This window comes from Recurvomyces mirabilis, assembly GCF_035927965.1.
Source record: "Recurvomyces mirabilis strain CCFEE 5264 chromosome Unknown scaffold_23, whole genome shotgun sequence".
Classification (NCBI taxonomy): Eukaryota; Fungi; Ascomycota; class Dothideomycetes; order Mycosphaerellales; family Teratosphaeriaceae; genus Recurvomyces; species Recurvomyces mirabilis.
Window position 1 is genome coordinate 45,055 of NW_027041957.1, and position 15,340 is coordinate 60,394.

A 15,340-nucleotide genomic window follows, 5' to 3' on the forward strand; every position below is an offset into this window, starting at 1 on the left:
CCGTGGTCTCAAGATCTCGACGCCACCTCGAAGTCGCATCCGATACCTTGACACGCCGGAGTTGCTTGAGAACGTCCTTTTTTTCACGTCATTCTTGGACTGACTCTTGAAGAAATAATGGAGCTCCTGCAATCTGGAGGTGATGCGAGTATCGGCGACTTCGTACATTCGATCACTTCCCCAATCTCGAGGGGCTGCAACAACGTGGCTCGTAAGTCTGTGGAGTGCATTCATGGTCTCGAGACTGAGTTCACAATCGTCGAGTAGGCAGGAGTCGGCGTCTCGGATGATCAATGTACCACTCTACTTTGTCCGGGAGCTTTTTGGCACGACATGGCCACTGAGTGCATATTCTGACCCATTTGATTCCACGGCGACAAGCCAGCTCGGCCGCGCATGACCCGAACACGGGACAAACGTTCGCAAAAGCGTAAGGCGTGCCAACATATACTCAGCGACCCACGCCGGAATGGAGAGCCACGCTGAAGTGGTCGTCCTGTTTCGCCATCTACCTCGGTCGCCGATCCTCGAGATATGGAGTAGACAGCTTCCCCACAAATCAGTACTCACAGCAGTACTTGACCATTCCACCACACATCGTCTTTCGAACATACTTTTGGCTGTAAATTTGACCGTTCGCTGAAATCTGACCATGTTATTTGACGCCTCGTCTGACTCGTTTCCGAAGCGATCCGAGCTGCCTAGCATTGATGGCGCACCAGCAGGGGCAGCTTGGTTCTGGGGTAAAGACGACGAGGTACAGTGCTATTTTTGATCGCTGCATAAACACCAAGCATTATTGACGATCCCTAGCTCGGCCGACTGAATCTGTTGACGCCCAAGCGGATACTGGCTGCGAAAGACTTGATCAAGACGGGCGAGATCGTGAACCTTGAGTGTGTGCCAGAGATACAACGACGCCGATCAAAATCGAGGAGACTGACGAAATGGACCACAGCTGGCGAGCAGATCTTCCCAACCCTCCGGCTTTCAGCAGGCAGAAGTTCAAGCATACCATCTCGCCACTTGGTGAAGCAGGATTCGATGATCTGTATGATATGAATACGCAGAGCGGATCGCAGGTAACTATACGTTAGTCGAGGTTGTGGCGAAGGTGCTGATATAGAGTGTAGTGGGACGGCTTTCGTCATGTAAGTATACATCCTGCCAGGCCTGATGCTGGACGCTGACGAACAAGGTCGGTCTGCAACATAATAATAGCGTGGTCTTCTATAACGGTGTAAGCATTCTATCAACAATGTTTCTCATGCAGTCAAGATTTCATGGTTGATTGACTGCCCTTAGCTTACCAAGGACGAGATACACAACTCAGATCGATGTGGGATGCAGGCATGGGCTAAGCACGGTATAGGTGAGCAATGCATACCTGGCCAAACCAATCGAGACCTCATTCTCATATTCATGAATAGCTGGCAGGGGAGTCCTCGTCGACTACTGGGCTCATGCCAACAAGTCCTACGACCCTGTCGCCACCCATCGCATATCACTCAAGGACATCCTCGCTGTAGCCAAGGAAAAGAATATCACCTTCCAACCCGGCGACATCCTGTTCGTCCGCTCGGGCTTTGTAGGCCACTATGAGAGCCTCGACGACGCTGCAAAGAAGCATCTTGGCACTTTGAAGATTCCCGAACATACCTTTGTCGGCGTGGAGCAGACGGAAGAAATGCTCGACTTCCTGCACGACAACTACTTTAGCGCTGTGGTCGGCGATGCGCCGGCTTTTGAAGCTTGGCCGCCACAGCAGTTGTCTTTGCATCAGTATCTGCTGCCGAGATGGGGTGCGCCGATTGGCGAGATGTGGGATCTGGAGAGGTTGGCGGAGATGTGTCGGGAGAAGGGGCAGTATACTTTCTTTGTTACGAGTTCGCCTGCGAACGTTCACGGTAAGCTGTGTTGAGACGACCTGGGCGACTTGTTGCTGACTCTTTGTATGCAGGTGGTGTTGGTAGCCATGCCAATGCTGTAGCTATCTTTTAGCGAAGCTTTTCGATATGTTGAGAAGTGGCATGGTTCTGCCGAAAGGCTTGAGGCGATAGTCATGGATATTGGCCGCTCCTTGTACATCTGTTCTGCTACACTCCTTGTGCTAGTAGCCAATTCTTCTTTACCGCCGCTACTGTGGCGATCTCTGACCATTCCAATCTCGGTTTCTTCAACACCCTTAAATGAAACATTCGAGGGTGTGGTTACAAGGTTTGTACTTGTCGTGCTAATGAGTCCCATGCTGCATCATGCATGAATCCGGACTCTACAACGTAAGCGTAGTACAGTCGTAGACTGCATATCGCTCGCTATATCACTAATAATGTGTATGCCATCGCAACATTACGCATCGTCTATAGTCCTTGGCGAGATGTGAAGACCGGACGGGAAAGTCCGTCATGTGATCTTCCCTATCTTGACTTCTCTCATCCTGCTTTCCTCACTACCTTCTCCTTGTCTACTGCACACAATCTTATAAACCCCTCCAAGACTGGTGCTAAAAGTCATGTCCGAGATCTGACATTACGCTGGAGTTGTATTGAAGCCTGATCTATGCATCGACGTCTACTGCACTTAGGGTGTGATGCGCGGGCTGGAAGTATCGCTGGGCAAGACACAGATCGCGAGTAGGATCAGCCTACGCAAAGCGACGATATAGAAGAGCATAAACGTAGCACGAGGTTAATAAGACTATCTACCTCGCCTATTAGCAAGATTTAATACGAACCCTATATATATCCTTCCCGTAAGGATATATATAGAGCGGCTTATACCTCTATTACCTTTTGTAGATAATAGGCGTATAAAATATATGTCTTAGATCATATGATCGAGCGCGGTGGAAAGCGATTCGTGGCGCGAGCGTTGGTCGTGAGCTGGTCGACATCTATGGCACGAAGGTTCGCTTGGGATATAGCCACGAGTGGTCGGCAGCCTCATGACTTACTCTCTGGTGGCGGGACGGAATGATATTGCGACGGGATACGACTTCTTCGCCTCACTGTGCACACCAAACGAGGTGCACGACAGTGTGTATGGAGTAACGTGCAATATGTGGGATGTGGTTCCATAGCAGAGGAAACAATATAAGTCTACACGACCATATCCAACAATACTGTGCGCTATACTGTCTTGTCAATCAGACACTATATCACATACCGCGATCGATCATGGTGAGCTGATGTCGTCGCGCTTGCCTGGAACGCGAGGTGAGGTGTCGTGCGAAGTGCGACGACACTTCATTCGACTTCACCCCATCTCGCATCCCCCGAACTTCCTTTCCTTTCCCTTACATGAACTATCTGATGTATACAACAATGGATAGATACATGCCAGAGCAAGCTGATCCACCAATACTACAGATAAGACGTAAGCGAAAGAAACGATCTCGCGAGGCGATGGTACAAAAACCACGTCACAACGCAGATCAACTACAGGACTCTCACCATGGCGCCGAACTTGGAGGCCGCGGTGTCGACGAGTTGAATGAACAATCAGGCTCACTGCAAGATCGATCTGCCGAGCGAGCGGATGGCCGACCTAGCGAGGCACCGGACAGCCCTCGGAATGGACGATTGACGCCACGAGACACAGAAGACAGGCCCGTCTTAGGTCATGAGAAGGTCCTCGAAGAATGCCAGCACTTCCAAATAGGTCTCGACAGCGTCGTGGAGCGGCTAGAGAAGCTAATGGTCACACTGTCGCAAGCCGGTTTGGTATTAGACCGAGTCGAGAAGTCGAGCATGACAGATGCGAAAGAGATCCAGAAGTCTGCCGCCCTCGTCGCGACCGCCGTGAAATTTGTCGGCGAAGGCATCATGCAACTGCGGCATTCCACGACATCTGTGTCCGAGATGGTGGACCAGCTCAAGGTAATGATGACGAAGGCCGTCGATGATCGGATGGAAGCCTTGAAGACATTGCGAATGTACAATGTCAATGCCAATCTTGCCGACGAACTGCGAGATCTGACTGTCAACGTCACTTCTGAAGCTGCTGCCGAGGAGCGCGGACGTCAAGATCGAGCTCACCAGTATCAGCAGCGAGACTTGTCCCAAAAGCGCGAGATGCAGCGGCTTGTAGACGACAATTCGTACCTCTTCACCAGTATTGATGGGTTGAAGCGCGAAAAGCAGGTCTTGCATGAGCAGACGACGTCCCAAATCGCTGACATCGAGCGATTGGAGAAGGAGAATGCCGATCTCCGCCACAAGATGGAGAGGCTCCGCGAAGAAAAGCAGTATTGGTATGACCAGACTACGGAGCTTTGTGATCCTGTCAAGGATCTCGAGGATGAGAAGCAATCACTCGTCGAGGCGATCCAGCAACTACGAACTCAGACCGCTGCACCGATCTCTGGTGAGGAGCGCGAACGTTTGGTCGACGTTCTCAAAGCTGGATTGGGGAATCAACACGACCTGGGTGGCTCCCAAGATCTTCTTCCACCTAGCTCATCAGCACTTCAGAGGCTGTGCGGAGGCATTGAGGCTCCTTTCGTCTACGAAGGGGCGACTACAGTCAATGTGAAGGCCGATATACAGTCGATACGGCAGATGTTTCTTGGGTTGACGACGAGGTCACCTCAAGTCTCACCTACCAGACGCCAACATAAGACTGCCGTGCCCCCAAGCATGGCGGCCAAGCGGTCACCGACTAGCCCGATGACTTCGGCATGGAACAAATCCGGCCGTATGTACTCGCCTGAGCATGAAAGCCTCCCTCAAGTTCCTCCACTTGAATCAGGAGTGATAGAGGGACAATTCCAGCCACAGGATCTCTTCCTCAAATCGAGTTCGGATTTGGTGACGATGACTCCTCTCAGCGGACTTTCGCGAGCGGATAACATGGATCTTGACACGTCCAGCTCGAGCAAGATGCCGGCGTCGCAGAAGATCGGTCCCGAACCAGCGAGGCCGAGTGATGTGCCAGCTGCTGGGTCCGCTCGGAATCAAGAGCCGTCGATCGGCACGGTGTCTGGCTCGTCGGCTTCGCTCAAGAAGATGACATCCACGCCACTAGCTCCAGCGGCTGCCGAACAGGAGGCCGCTGAAGAGCTGTTGTTCAACGTGAATCGAGGCAAGTCCCGCCAAGCCAGTCTGCCCTCGCATTCGGTATCACTGCGCGACGTGTTGTCGAGACTTGACATATACGATCCGACTGTGGAGATCACCAACAGGCGTCCGGCAACAGAAGCGCCGCAAGATTTGATGCATACCTTGGGAGGCTCGCTGATGAGTCTTCGCGAACGTAAAGCGTATGATACGCTGGACAAGGGCATTCAAAGGGGTTGCAAGTGCGCGAAACAGCGAGCCTTGTATCCTCGTAGGACTGGTGTTGTATACGATGCCGAACATGGCTCGATTTCGTGCAACGAGTGTATTGTCGCAGGAGAAGTCTGCATCATGATCTCGAAGGGCCAGAGACCCATGATCGTGCCTCGTGCCGGTCATGGGGATGACTTGGCTAAGCTGCAGGAGTTGCAAGCTTGGTCAGGCGAATGATGTGTAGCATAGCTGCACGTCCCAGAGTCCCTGCCACTGTATGTATCCTGCCATGCGGAATGGTAGGATGTATGCATCATGGTAGGGTGGTCATGTATCCTGCTACCTTCAGTGGTAGGATGCATGATCTGCTATGAATGCGGGTGTGGTAGTCTGCATCCATGATGTAGCCTGCTACGCCTGCTTCTTGGGTAGTGTTGTAGATAGCCGCGCGGTGTAAAATCCCACGAGCCAGTAGTGTACGCTATTATCGCGTCTCTTGCTTCTCACTGATATGCTGTCACCGTGGTACTTCAGTCTGCGCGAGATGCCTTGGTTTGCCTGTGCTGTTGCCAGTGCAATGATCAATGCCAATCATGGCAACCCGGTGGCATCGTGGTCTTGAAAGATGCTCGACAGGCACCATGGTAGCTCTCGAGCAAGAGATTATCTTGGGAGACGGCAGCCTTGACCATGCGATTTTAATCCCACCTGGAGCGAGGAAGTAGTTGATAATACGGTGTACTTCGTGGCTTCTGCGTTGGCGATGCTTCGTGCAGAGGTTGCGTGCGGTTCGAGAGAGAGAGAGTGTGTTCTGCACTTCTTCACAAATTCCTCATTGATGCTGCATCTACGACCGGCGGGATGATCGTGAATCGCCTCGATTGGCCTTGCTTGAGAGTAGTCACGGCATGACATGTGAAATGAGAGGAACAATGAATTACAACGCCTTTTAAGCAGTACATGGTGCTGTGAACTAACGTCCGCACATCAGCTGCAGATCTCCATTCAGCTCTGCAAACTTCACTCATCAACGTCTCCTCTCAGCCCTCACATAGCATCTCAGCGCAGGGCTGGTATCATTCTCCGCACTGTGCCCCACCGCTTACCCCATGAACATCTCCCCGAGCCAGCTCACAAATCCTCCTCCACCCAAGGTAGCTCGTCATCCTCAATCGTCATGAAAGTGAGATCGCCGTTCCTGTTCTGTTGCCTTGTCTTACTCTTAGGCAACAGCGAGTCTTAAAAGCTTCAAATATGAAAATCTGTCAAGTGACGTCGAGACAGCATGAGACATGAGAGGTAGGTAGACATGTGCGAGACGTGCCTTGATTCATAGCTAACTCAGCACACCCTCATGCAAGCCTACCCAGCTCATAAGCGTATCGAGCCTAGGCACCTCGCCACAACGCCCTCAACCTCCCTCCTCTCCATCATCATTTACTTCAGGGGAATGAAACGGGAAGAGTGCGTAGCACCAATACCGGGACGACCGTGCTTGACGGGGTGGCTAGAAAGTAAATCAGCATCCATCCACAGCGCCAGAAAAATGTAATGAAACTCACTAAGAGATAGAGAACTCCGCCAAATAATGCCCAACCATCTCAGGCTTGACCTCGACCGTGTTGAATTCCTTGCCAGAGTACACACCCACCACTGAGCCAATCATCTCTGGCACGATAATCATGTCGCGAAGGTGAGTCTTGACGGTATCGGGCTTCTCGTTGGGCTTAGCCTCTTGCTTGGCCTTGCGCAGCTTCTTGATCAGACCCATAGGCTTGCGCTTAAGACCACGGTTGAACCGGCGGCGGGCACGGGCGTGGACGACATCGCGGAGTTGTTCGCTGGAGAGGTCGAGGAGCCTGTACATCATTACATATCAGCATCTGATTCAATATGTCGTGTGGGTATGCGAGGGATCATCCATACTCATCCAGATCGATACCGCGGTAGGAGAACTTGCGGAACGCTCTCTTCTTCTTCAACTCTACCGGACAGAAAACACACAAGTCAGTCTGAGATTCATTTCCTCCTTCCCAAGCGCCCCTTCAGTGGCCTGTCCACAGGGTTTTATTCCTTAGCGACCATGAAGGAGCGCTTTTGTGGGCGGATGCGTGATTCATGGTGGTGATGGTGATGGCATACCGGCTGCCTCCTCGGCGTTGTACTCGCTGTCGGCCATGATTGCGATATGTTGGGTGATTGATGGGTGTCGCTGGTGGGTGCGAAGTCGTGGTGTCGTGCATGAGATGCGACAATTTGGTGCCAAGGCTGTTAGCGCGCACTTTTCCACAGTGGCGGTTACAGCCGCAGATCACGTGCGGCATGACATGACTGGGTAAAATGTGAATTACAGCGATGATGTGAGGATATATATGGATTGTCAAGATCAAGACATAATGAGAGTCGTCGTAACTGCATGGTAAGTTTAATTGTTGTGGAAGAGAGTGCATTGATTTGGGTATATGCTACACAGCGAAAGTGTCATGCCATCGCTTCATATCAAAGCCCAGCACGACATTTCCATGATGGCTCCGCCATGCGCCTTCGTAACAGCCAGCGCAACAGTCAAAGTCCTGTCCACGACCGTCCTCCACAAGCTCGAGTTCGGGATTTGTTGATGGAAAGCGACATGCTTAGTCGAAGAGACCGAAGCCCATGTCCTCATCAGACTCCTCCTTGTCCTCCTTCTTCTCCTCAGCAGGAGCAGCAGACTCAGCAGGAGCAGCGGCACCACCAGCAGCAGGGGCAGCGGCAGCGGCGGGAGCGCCACCAGCACCACCAGATGGGACGGAGGCGAGCTTCTCGGTACCTTCCTTGATGAGCTGTAGGACATACATATTAGCAGGTGTTCCAGTAGCCATACTTTGCGATCGTCGCATCTGTCGTAGGTGTAATGCTGTGAACATACCTCGTTGATGTCCTTGCCCTCCAACTCCTTCAACAGAAGCGCAAGACGGTCATCCTCGGCCTCAATACCAACAGAGCTGAGAACCTCCTTGATATCATCGCCGGAAGGAGAGGTGTTGCCGGCCAAGCCGAGGAGGAGGTATGCTGCTAAATGCTTCATTTTGGAGGTTGCTGTCGAAATCCTATATCAGTGACTGCAGCGTTGTCGCTACTACGAAAGTGCATGCGGTAACGCTTACGTTGTGAGTGTTGTGGTAGTGAACAAGAGACTCAATCGATTTAAGCACTGTTGTTGCAGTGCGGACTGAGATCTTCAGGTTCTTTCGATATGCGTTTTGCGTGGAAGTGTCTGTCAAGCTGCAGCCCGCCAGAATTATTCTACGTGCGCCAGGAAAGTCTTGGCGATGGAATCCGTGCGCCCTCGCTAAAGTTGCCTCAACCAGTGCCGGATCGTTCCTGTGACGCGGTAGCAGTGAGGGCAGACGAGATGTCACTTTACTTCACTTCTTTGAATACAACTTACATCTTCTGATACAGCATGAATACTTTACATCGCCCTATCCATTTCTGATGACCTAAATCAACATCGAAACGCTGTCATGAGCATCAACATCGCGATTCATGACCGGAGATAGGACAGCCTGATCATGACTGTTTGTTTGTTTCTATTGATGATATGAATGGAATGAGCTGAAACAATCGTAGTCCTTCAGCTCTCTTCTCTCGACTCTGGGCGACAAGTCACAGGCTGCACAAAGTCCGGCATCGAGCCGGTCAACGACTACTCAAACACTTACGAAAGCAGACGGAGCAGCAGACCGCTTCAAGCTCACCCCCAACAATGCCGTAGCAGGTGTGAAGAGGCGATCAGAAGATCCGGACACCCAGCAGCCGACAGCGAAGACGATCAAGACTGAGCAGGGCAGCACATCTGGACGACCGATAGCATCTTCCGGACGGTTCCAATTAAGCACGAAGAACACCACAGCCAAGGCAGCGAACACAGCAACATCAGCCTCGGCGACTTCAGCAAGACCATCTGTCCAACAACCTCTCAAGAATGGAGTCGGCAGCACACCAACCCCGCCCGGCACAGCAGATGGTCCAACCAAGTCAAAGAAAGGCTTCGCATCCATCCTCGAACGAGCAAAAGTCGCAGAAGCAGCGTCGAAAGCTACATCAGGTGGAGGAATCAAGCATAAACCTGTGGAGAAGCTGACGAGGAAGGAGCGGGTGAAGTTGATGGAGGAGGCCAAACTGCAGAAAACGGGCAGGAAAGGTGCGCTCGCAGATCGCAGTCGAAGTGGGACGCCGAACAGTATACCAGGACTAAACGGCGCGAAGAAAGTTCTACCTCAGGAGACATCATACAAAGGCACCATGAAGAAAGCCGCCGCGGAACCCCTGTCGTACAAAGGCACTATGCGCAAAGCCGACCCCTCTGCTCCCAAACCGCCTCCCAAGAAGGGTCTCGCTCAGGATAAATATGGCGGCTACGCCAGCTGGGACGACCTGGACGATGCGGAGGACGACGAGATCGAGGATGAAGAGGAAGGTGGGTATGACGACAGCGAGGACGATATGGAAGGTGGCTTCGATGAGCTGGAGGCTGAGGAGGATGCAGCGTTGAAGGCTGCAAGGCGGGAGGACCAGGTTGCTTTGCAGGAGGAAGGCAGGTTGAAGAGGGAGAAGGAGGAGAGGAAGAGGAAGCTGCTTGCTTTGAGTAAGAGTATGGCTGGGAAGAAGAAGTTTTGAGGAACTTTCGTAACGATTGTGCATGCGATTGATCTTAGCGCTGTACTGCCAGTCCGCCGTGGTGATACGATGCTGCTTTGGACGATAGTATCAGGTATGACATTAGATAGGCTTTGCAACGAGACCGCTATGAACATCAGCCACCTGGCCCTTTACGATCGCGGACCTGAAATTCGGACCATCTTGATTACTGCATTCATTCAAGTCTCATAGGCCTAAGGCATAGATCCAAGCTATTGCCAATGATCTAGTCAGAACCGACCGCCACTCCCAAGGCTGCCTTCAAGACAACCTCCAGTAGCCTCGCCGCTACTTCTTGAAGTAGACTGTGACGAGCATACCGCTCAAGATTGGATTTGCCTTTGCGATTTTGAGTGGGTACTGACGACCGCCCTTGATATCTTGACGCAGACCACTGACGGAAGAGAAGCGCGGGACGGGATCGCCGTTCTCGTAGGCCTGGACGAAGTCGCGGATGTTGATGTGGATGTCCTCGAGAGCCTATGGGGTGTGATCAGCGTGGTTTCCTTGGAAAGGAGCATTACGCTGGTGGAACTGGGCGGGATGAACATACCTTCTTGCACCGAGTGATCGAACTCGGGATGGGTGAGACGTCGAGGTGCTCGCAGAGCTTCTGGTACCCCTCGAGTCTCCCGCCTTTGCCGTACTGGGTATTGAAGAAGGCGAGGACGTCTTCGTTCGTCGGGGTCGAGGAGGCACCACTGATAGAGACAGTGTCGTCGCGTGTGTTGGTGATGGTGGGAGTGGAGCTCGCACTGTCATTGTCACTTCCAGCTGAGCTAGCGGCGGAGAAAGTGATGGTCGAAGCAGAAGGAGTGAGCAGAACGCCGTGTGCGCGAGAAGAGGTAGACGCGGTAGTGGAAGTGGCGCGAGGGGTGAGGCATGCGCCGCCGCGGTTGTCGCGCGAGTTTTCGGAAGGAGTGAGCGCTGGCGTGGACGTGGAGGAGGTCGTGCTCGTGGGTAGAAGGGAGACGCTGGTGGTATTGGCGGTGGCTGCAGCTCCCGTGCCGGCTGTGGTAGAGATGTTCAAGGTCGCGAGGTACTTGGCCAGCGCATCCTGGTCGAGATTGAGGCGTGCCGCGAGCGTGCGATCGATATGTACCGGGCGTGGCATGATAAAGCTTTCGTGTAGCGTCCGCCATGGCAGTGAGATGATTTCACAGTTGCTGGGACTCGACACATTCGTGGAAGTGCACTAAAACCAGGGTGTTTGCCGCTTGCGCCACGGTCTGAAGATGATCTGCTGCCGAGATGTGCGATACGGTGCAAAGGAAAGGTTCGACAGCGTTCGCATGACCAGCTAGAAATATGCGTTTGTGAGTGGGTCGGCACTTTCGCTCACGTGACGACGGTGCATTAGTCTTGGCATCATTCACCAACGTGCGCCGGCAGCCTTTCATCGACACCACACACAACCGGCAATACCTCAGTGGTCCGATTAGAGTGCTTGGACTCTTGCAATATGGGAGGTTTTTCTGCCGGAGCTTGAGAGGTTATGATCCATGCTCAGCACGCATCTGAGGGCGTCTCATAGTCTGGACGTCATTACGAGCTAGTGGTGATAGCAACAGGGACCACCAGCGACCTAGGCTGTCAACTTGGAAACATTCACCGCGCTGCGAGCATATCAAGACGACTTCTATTCATCTTAACACCAAGCCTGCAAACCACTGCCACTTCACATCTTGATAAGCATCCATTTCTGCAACCATTTCAATAAAGGGTTGTTCTTAGCCCTTCTCAATAGACAGAAAAGGTCATTCTCGTTTGAGGAGCCGCGTAACTCTTCCTCAATGCCGAAACGTCTGCACTCTTGAGTGAAGTCGATCTGGGAGAAGTAGAACTCGTAAACATTGACGTGCACCAGCTCGAGGTTCTGAGGAGCTGTCAGGCGCTGGCCGCATGTGTATTCAAGCAGGAAGGGCTTGTCTGTACGTTTTTGCATTGTGTGATGGTCTGGCCTTCTTCAAAGTCCAGGTCATTGCACAGTATCTTCCATGCGGCGAGATTGTGCTCATCGCGACCATAGCGGGCATCGAAGAGTTCGAAGATGGCCTCAATTCGCTTCTTTCTGCTCCCTGTTCTCGGCTTGCGTTGTGGAGGGATGAGTCTGAAGATCTTGGAGACACTTGTTTGATCTGGATTAGCTGTTTGAGTAACGGAAATTTCTAGCTTGGCCAGGTCCTTGCCGAGAACATTGGCATCATCTTCGGGGATTTCGTCTACCAACATGATGTCCTGAGAGTCAGACATTGTGGAGGACGCGACACGAGCGATAGTGCCTTCAGTCCATCAGTGGCCGGAGTCTCTGCACGGTCGAGGGATGCAGTGAAATCTGCGAACGCTGTAATCGTAGCGGAGGATCGAGTGAGGTCTAAGGAGGAGGAGGAGTCAGAGCAGAAGCACTGAAAACCGCATTTGGCGTTTCAGCTCAAAGCTCAGACCATGGGAAGACCACCTTGACCAGTCTGGAAAGCACCCACCTTTCGGTGCTCATACTATCAACGATCTCACGGCTGTGCAGCCTTGTTCGTGCGAGCTCCGAGATATCATTGCGTTGAAGGGGTCATCATGCGCTGCTCCTGCTGCTTGCTCTTGCACTTTGAAGCAAAACAGGAAGGCACGACTGGAAGCAACAAGAAAGTATATGCTGCAATATAGCTGCCATCTGAAGTAACAGACGACCCCGAAGAAAACTCTTTTTACGATCGGTCGTAATATTCATATAGCCGCCTTCTGATCACCGTCATCAAGAAACGCTTCACAGTTTCGACTCAGGCTAGTCTCGAGGTCGGTCCAGCCTTCCTTCCCCATACGTTTCAGCAAGCCTTCAGCATAAGGTGCCTCTTTGAAGACAGTCAGATCGATACCATGATCGCTGACATCGCCATTGAACACTCTGTTCGGATAGATCATGCACAAAAGCTGCAGGACGGAGTTGATATTGTAAGGACTTTCGACGGCGAATATGCGCTGGCCTCGGACATCTGGAAGGATGAGTGCCGCTACGTGTAGGAGTGCTGAATCTTGCACGTCGACAAAGTATTCTGGACATCGAAAGTCAGCTTGTACAATTGCCATATCGAAGCACACTCCTCACGTGGTGGTATCCATGCCGTTGCTGCTGCATCCCCTTCAAACATCAGACCTAGCTGAGCGACCGAAGTTCGCATGGCTTGGCAGTATGGATCGAGCACTGCGCCCCATAGTACGCCAGGAAGGACTGCTTGTGTATCAGCACGCATTCATCATCACTCTCACATTTTGAGGAGTATTATGCACCTGTGTTCAACGTGAACAGTGGCCGCTTAGCTCGATACCACCGCCATACTGCCTGCTCAGTCTGCATCTTACTGCTAGCAAAGACAGCAAACCCTCTCGCTTCATCGTCCGAGGCCGTTCCCCAAGCTGTTCTGAATGCTGCCATGTTCCAACTTTCGTGAGTCACCTCATTCCGCTTACCATCACCTTGCATCACAGCCGCCGCCGTAGCACTACAATACACAAATCGTCGTACTCCAGGCTCTGCCGCTGCAGCCTCAAGTGCATGCAGTGCTCCAGCGATCGAAGGTGTGACGACTTCATGCGGATCGGTGTCGAAGGTCATCACCGAAGCTGAGTGGACGACGCCCGTACAGCCTTGTACAGCAGCACTATATGCGCCCTGCACCACCATGTCCGGCACGATCGCTGGCTGGAATTGAGCAGCGCCATATTTGCTTTCAAAGTACTTCGCCAAAGACATCGCGTTTCGCTCGTCTCGGACGGTGCCCCTAACACGATAGCCATGCTGTAATAGCTGATCGCAGATGTGCATTCCATGCCAGCCATTTGCACCGGTGACCAGCACTAGTGAACCATTGGGTAGAGCGAATCGCTCAAGATCCCGCGTTTTCTCAAGCGGTCGGTAAGTCGGTGGAGGTGTTGGTAGCGCTTTGCCGGTAGACAGAGACTGTGACGATCCTTGCGAAATAGCTGTACTAGATCTTGTCCTCGAGTATGGGTAAGGTGGGGGGTCGGCTTGAGATCCGCCAAAGACTGTGTTCATAGTAGCCGTCTGGCGTTCCATTCGTTCCAGAAATCGTGGTGGCATTATCGAGCCTTGCCACGCTCGAGATTTTGCTCCCACTGACGCGTGTTGTAAGGGTGCGAGTTCGCAAGAGTCAATGCAGCAAATGCCGTGGATATGGCTGATGCAGTCAAGCGGCAGGTGGCCTGAAGCCCGCCTTTGTAGGCTCTCGAAGCATGTAATGATCACCGAGCAGTCCAATTTTCACGACCTGCGGCAGACTTGACATCAATGAGCCTCTCCGTGTAGCCAGCGAACGAAGACCTTGCAGCGGTACTAGTAGGACGATGTAGAACCCAGGCTCGATGACGGCGACGTCAGCACATACGGCCAACGATTGACGGTAGCGAACGGAACTGAGAGCATGAAATATCCGAGTCAAGGAAGTTATGGTGTCAAGCAGAACCGCGAAACCAACAGAGGTGTAAACCGATAGAAGTGTAGTAGACTTACCAGAAAGCATGTCTCCTTTGCCACTAGCCAATTTCGTCGATCATGTTATCGAGGTACAAGGCTGAGCGCACGGCAGGTTCACAAGGATGAGGGTAGACGGACAGGCTGAACGACCTCCGGATAGGTCGCACACCTTTCTCTACGAATGATAGCTTTCGCGCTAACTGTACGTGATTGCTGCCAGGCATCATGAGCTTACTCACAAGCCTGTAGCAGCACAATCCCAATCGTCACTTTACAAGCATTCGAGTTCGTTCGTCTGTTTGCTTGGTAAGAAGCTCGCATAACTCAGGAGAAACCGACCATCATCAGGAAAGCGTTCGTGCGGAGTCGGCAGAGCTCGAACGCTTTTGGCCCCATCTGATCGTGTTGATGGCACAAAAGCGTTTGCTCCGGCCAGATAGTCTTCACCGGTAAGGCGTGCGATCTGCGCGTAAGATCCGGAGGTTGGCCCCTGGTGTCCATTGGCGTCGCAGCCCCTGTCTCGCAAGATGGCAGTCGAGGGCCTCTGTGCATCTCAGGTACGGCAGTATGAAGCTCATGGATGGATCCTAGTTTGCTTTTGATTCGGGTAAGCACTAGCATGATGTTCAAATCATCGCATCGACTTGTAGTGGAGTGTCATGCACGGACAAGATGACTAAGCGATAGCCTTTCGGGAAGTGTCAAAACCCTAACCACAGCCGCATCCGGGCCTATCTTTTAGTGGAAGGGTGACCTGAAACACATACTGAGCTACATCGAAAGAGAAAACAGATGGTGAAAGCACGCCTTTCAGGCCTCGGACCGTCACATTCTGAAACAAAGTCTATGTATGGTGCGCACTCGGTCGCATCTGCGGACAATAGCATCTTGAGCCCACGTC

The 15,340-nt window shown here is 52.4% G+C and overlaps 8 protein-coding genes across 8 annotated transcripts; 3 read left to right on the plus strand and 5 right to left on the minus strand.

Annotated features, from left to right (window-relative positions):
* Window positions 1-652: 652 nt before the first annotated feature.
* On the plus strand, window positions 653-2,001 carry LTS14_007915 (uncharacterized protein; the record flags this gene model as incomplete). Its single annotated transcript, XM_064840604.1, has 8 exons — window positions 653-757; window positions 814-896; window positions 959-1,082; window positions 1,134-1,151; window positions 1,199-1,240; window positions 1,306-1,372; window positions 1,431-1,907; window positions 1,961-2,001. 8 exons carry the CDS (start codon window positions 653-655, stop codon window positions 1,999-2,001), a joined length of 957 nt encoding a protein of 318 aa, XP_064691635.1.
* A 1,322-nt stretch (window positions 2,002-3,323) lies between these two features.
* LTS14_007916 (uncharacterized protein) lies at window positions 3,324-5,507 on the plus strand (the record flags this gene model as incomplete). Its single annotated transcript, XM_064840605.1, has 1 exon — window positions 3,324-5,507. One exon carries the CDS (start codon window positions 3,324-3,326, stop codon window positions 5,505-5,507), a length of 2,184 nt encoding a protein of 727 aa, XP_064691636.1.
* Window positions 5,508-6,707: 1,200 nt separating this feature from the next.
* RPS15 (ribosomal protein S15) lies at window positions 6,708-7,449 on the minus strand (the record flags this gene model as incomplete). Its single annotated transcript, XM_064840606.1, has 4 exons — window positions 6,708-6,777; window positions 6,833-7,129; window positions 7,197-7,254; window positions 7,413-7,449. 4 exons carry the CDS (start codon window positions 7,447-7,449, stop codon window positions 6,708-6,710), a joined length of 462 nt encoding a protein of 153 aa, XP_064691637.1.
* A 454-nt stretch (window positions 7,450-7,903) lies between these two features.
* Window positions 7,904-8,337, minus strand: RPP2B (60S acidic ribosomal protein P2; the record flags this gene model as incomplete). Its single annotated transcript, XM_064840607.1, has 2 exons — window positions 7,904-8,092; window positions 8,179-8,337. The coding sequence occupies 2 exons, from the start codon at window positions 8,335-8,337 to the stop codon at window positions 7,904-7,906; spliced, it is 348 nt and encodes a 115-aa protein (XP_064691638.1).
* Window positions 8,338-8,824: 487 nt separating this feature from the next.
* On the plus strand, window positions 8,825-9,932 carry LTS14_007919 (uncharacterized protein; the record flags this gene model as incomplete). The annotated part of the gene is made up of 2 exons (XM_064840608.1): window positions 8,825-8,830; window positions 8,883-9,932. 2 exons carry the CDS (start codon window positions 8,825-8,827, stop codon window positions 9,930-9,932), a joined length of 1,056 nt encoding a protein of 351 aa, XP_064691639.1.
* A 309-nt stretch (window positions 9,933-10,241) lies between these two features.
* LTS14_007920 (uncharacterized protein) lies at window positions 10,242-11,067 on the minus strand (the record flags this gene model as incomplete). The annotated part of the gene is made up of 2 exons (XM_064840609.1): window positions 10,242-10,433; window positions 10,507-11,067. 2 exons carry the CDS (start codon window positions 11,065-11,067, stop codon window positions 10,242-10,244), a joined length of 753 nt encoding a protein of 250 aa, XP_064691640.1.
* Window positions 11,068-11,631: 564 nt separating this feature from the next.
* Window positions 11,632-12,206, minus strand: LTS14_007921 (uncharacterized protein; the record flags this gene model as incomplete). Its single annotated transcript, XM_064840610.1, has 2 exons — window positions 11,632-11,847; window positions 11,889-12,206. 2 exons carry the CDS (start codon window positions 12,204-12,206, stop codon window positions 11,632-11,634), a joined length of 534 nt encoding a protein of 177 aa, XP_064691641.1.
* A 468-nt stretch (window positions 12,207-12,674) lies between these two features.
* LTS14_007922 (uncharacterized protein) lies at window positions 12,675-14,046 on the minus strand (the record flags this gene model as incomplete). The annotated part of the gene is made up of 2 exons (XM_064840611.1): window positions 12,675-13,000; window positions 13,308-14,046. The coding sequence occupies 2 exons, from the start codon at window positions 14,044-14,046 to the stop codon at window positions 12,675-12,677; spliced, it is 1,065 nt and encodes a 354-aa protein (XP_064691642.1).
* Window positions 14,047-15,340: the final 1,294 nt, after the last annotated feature.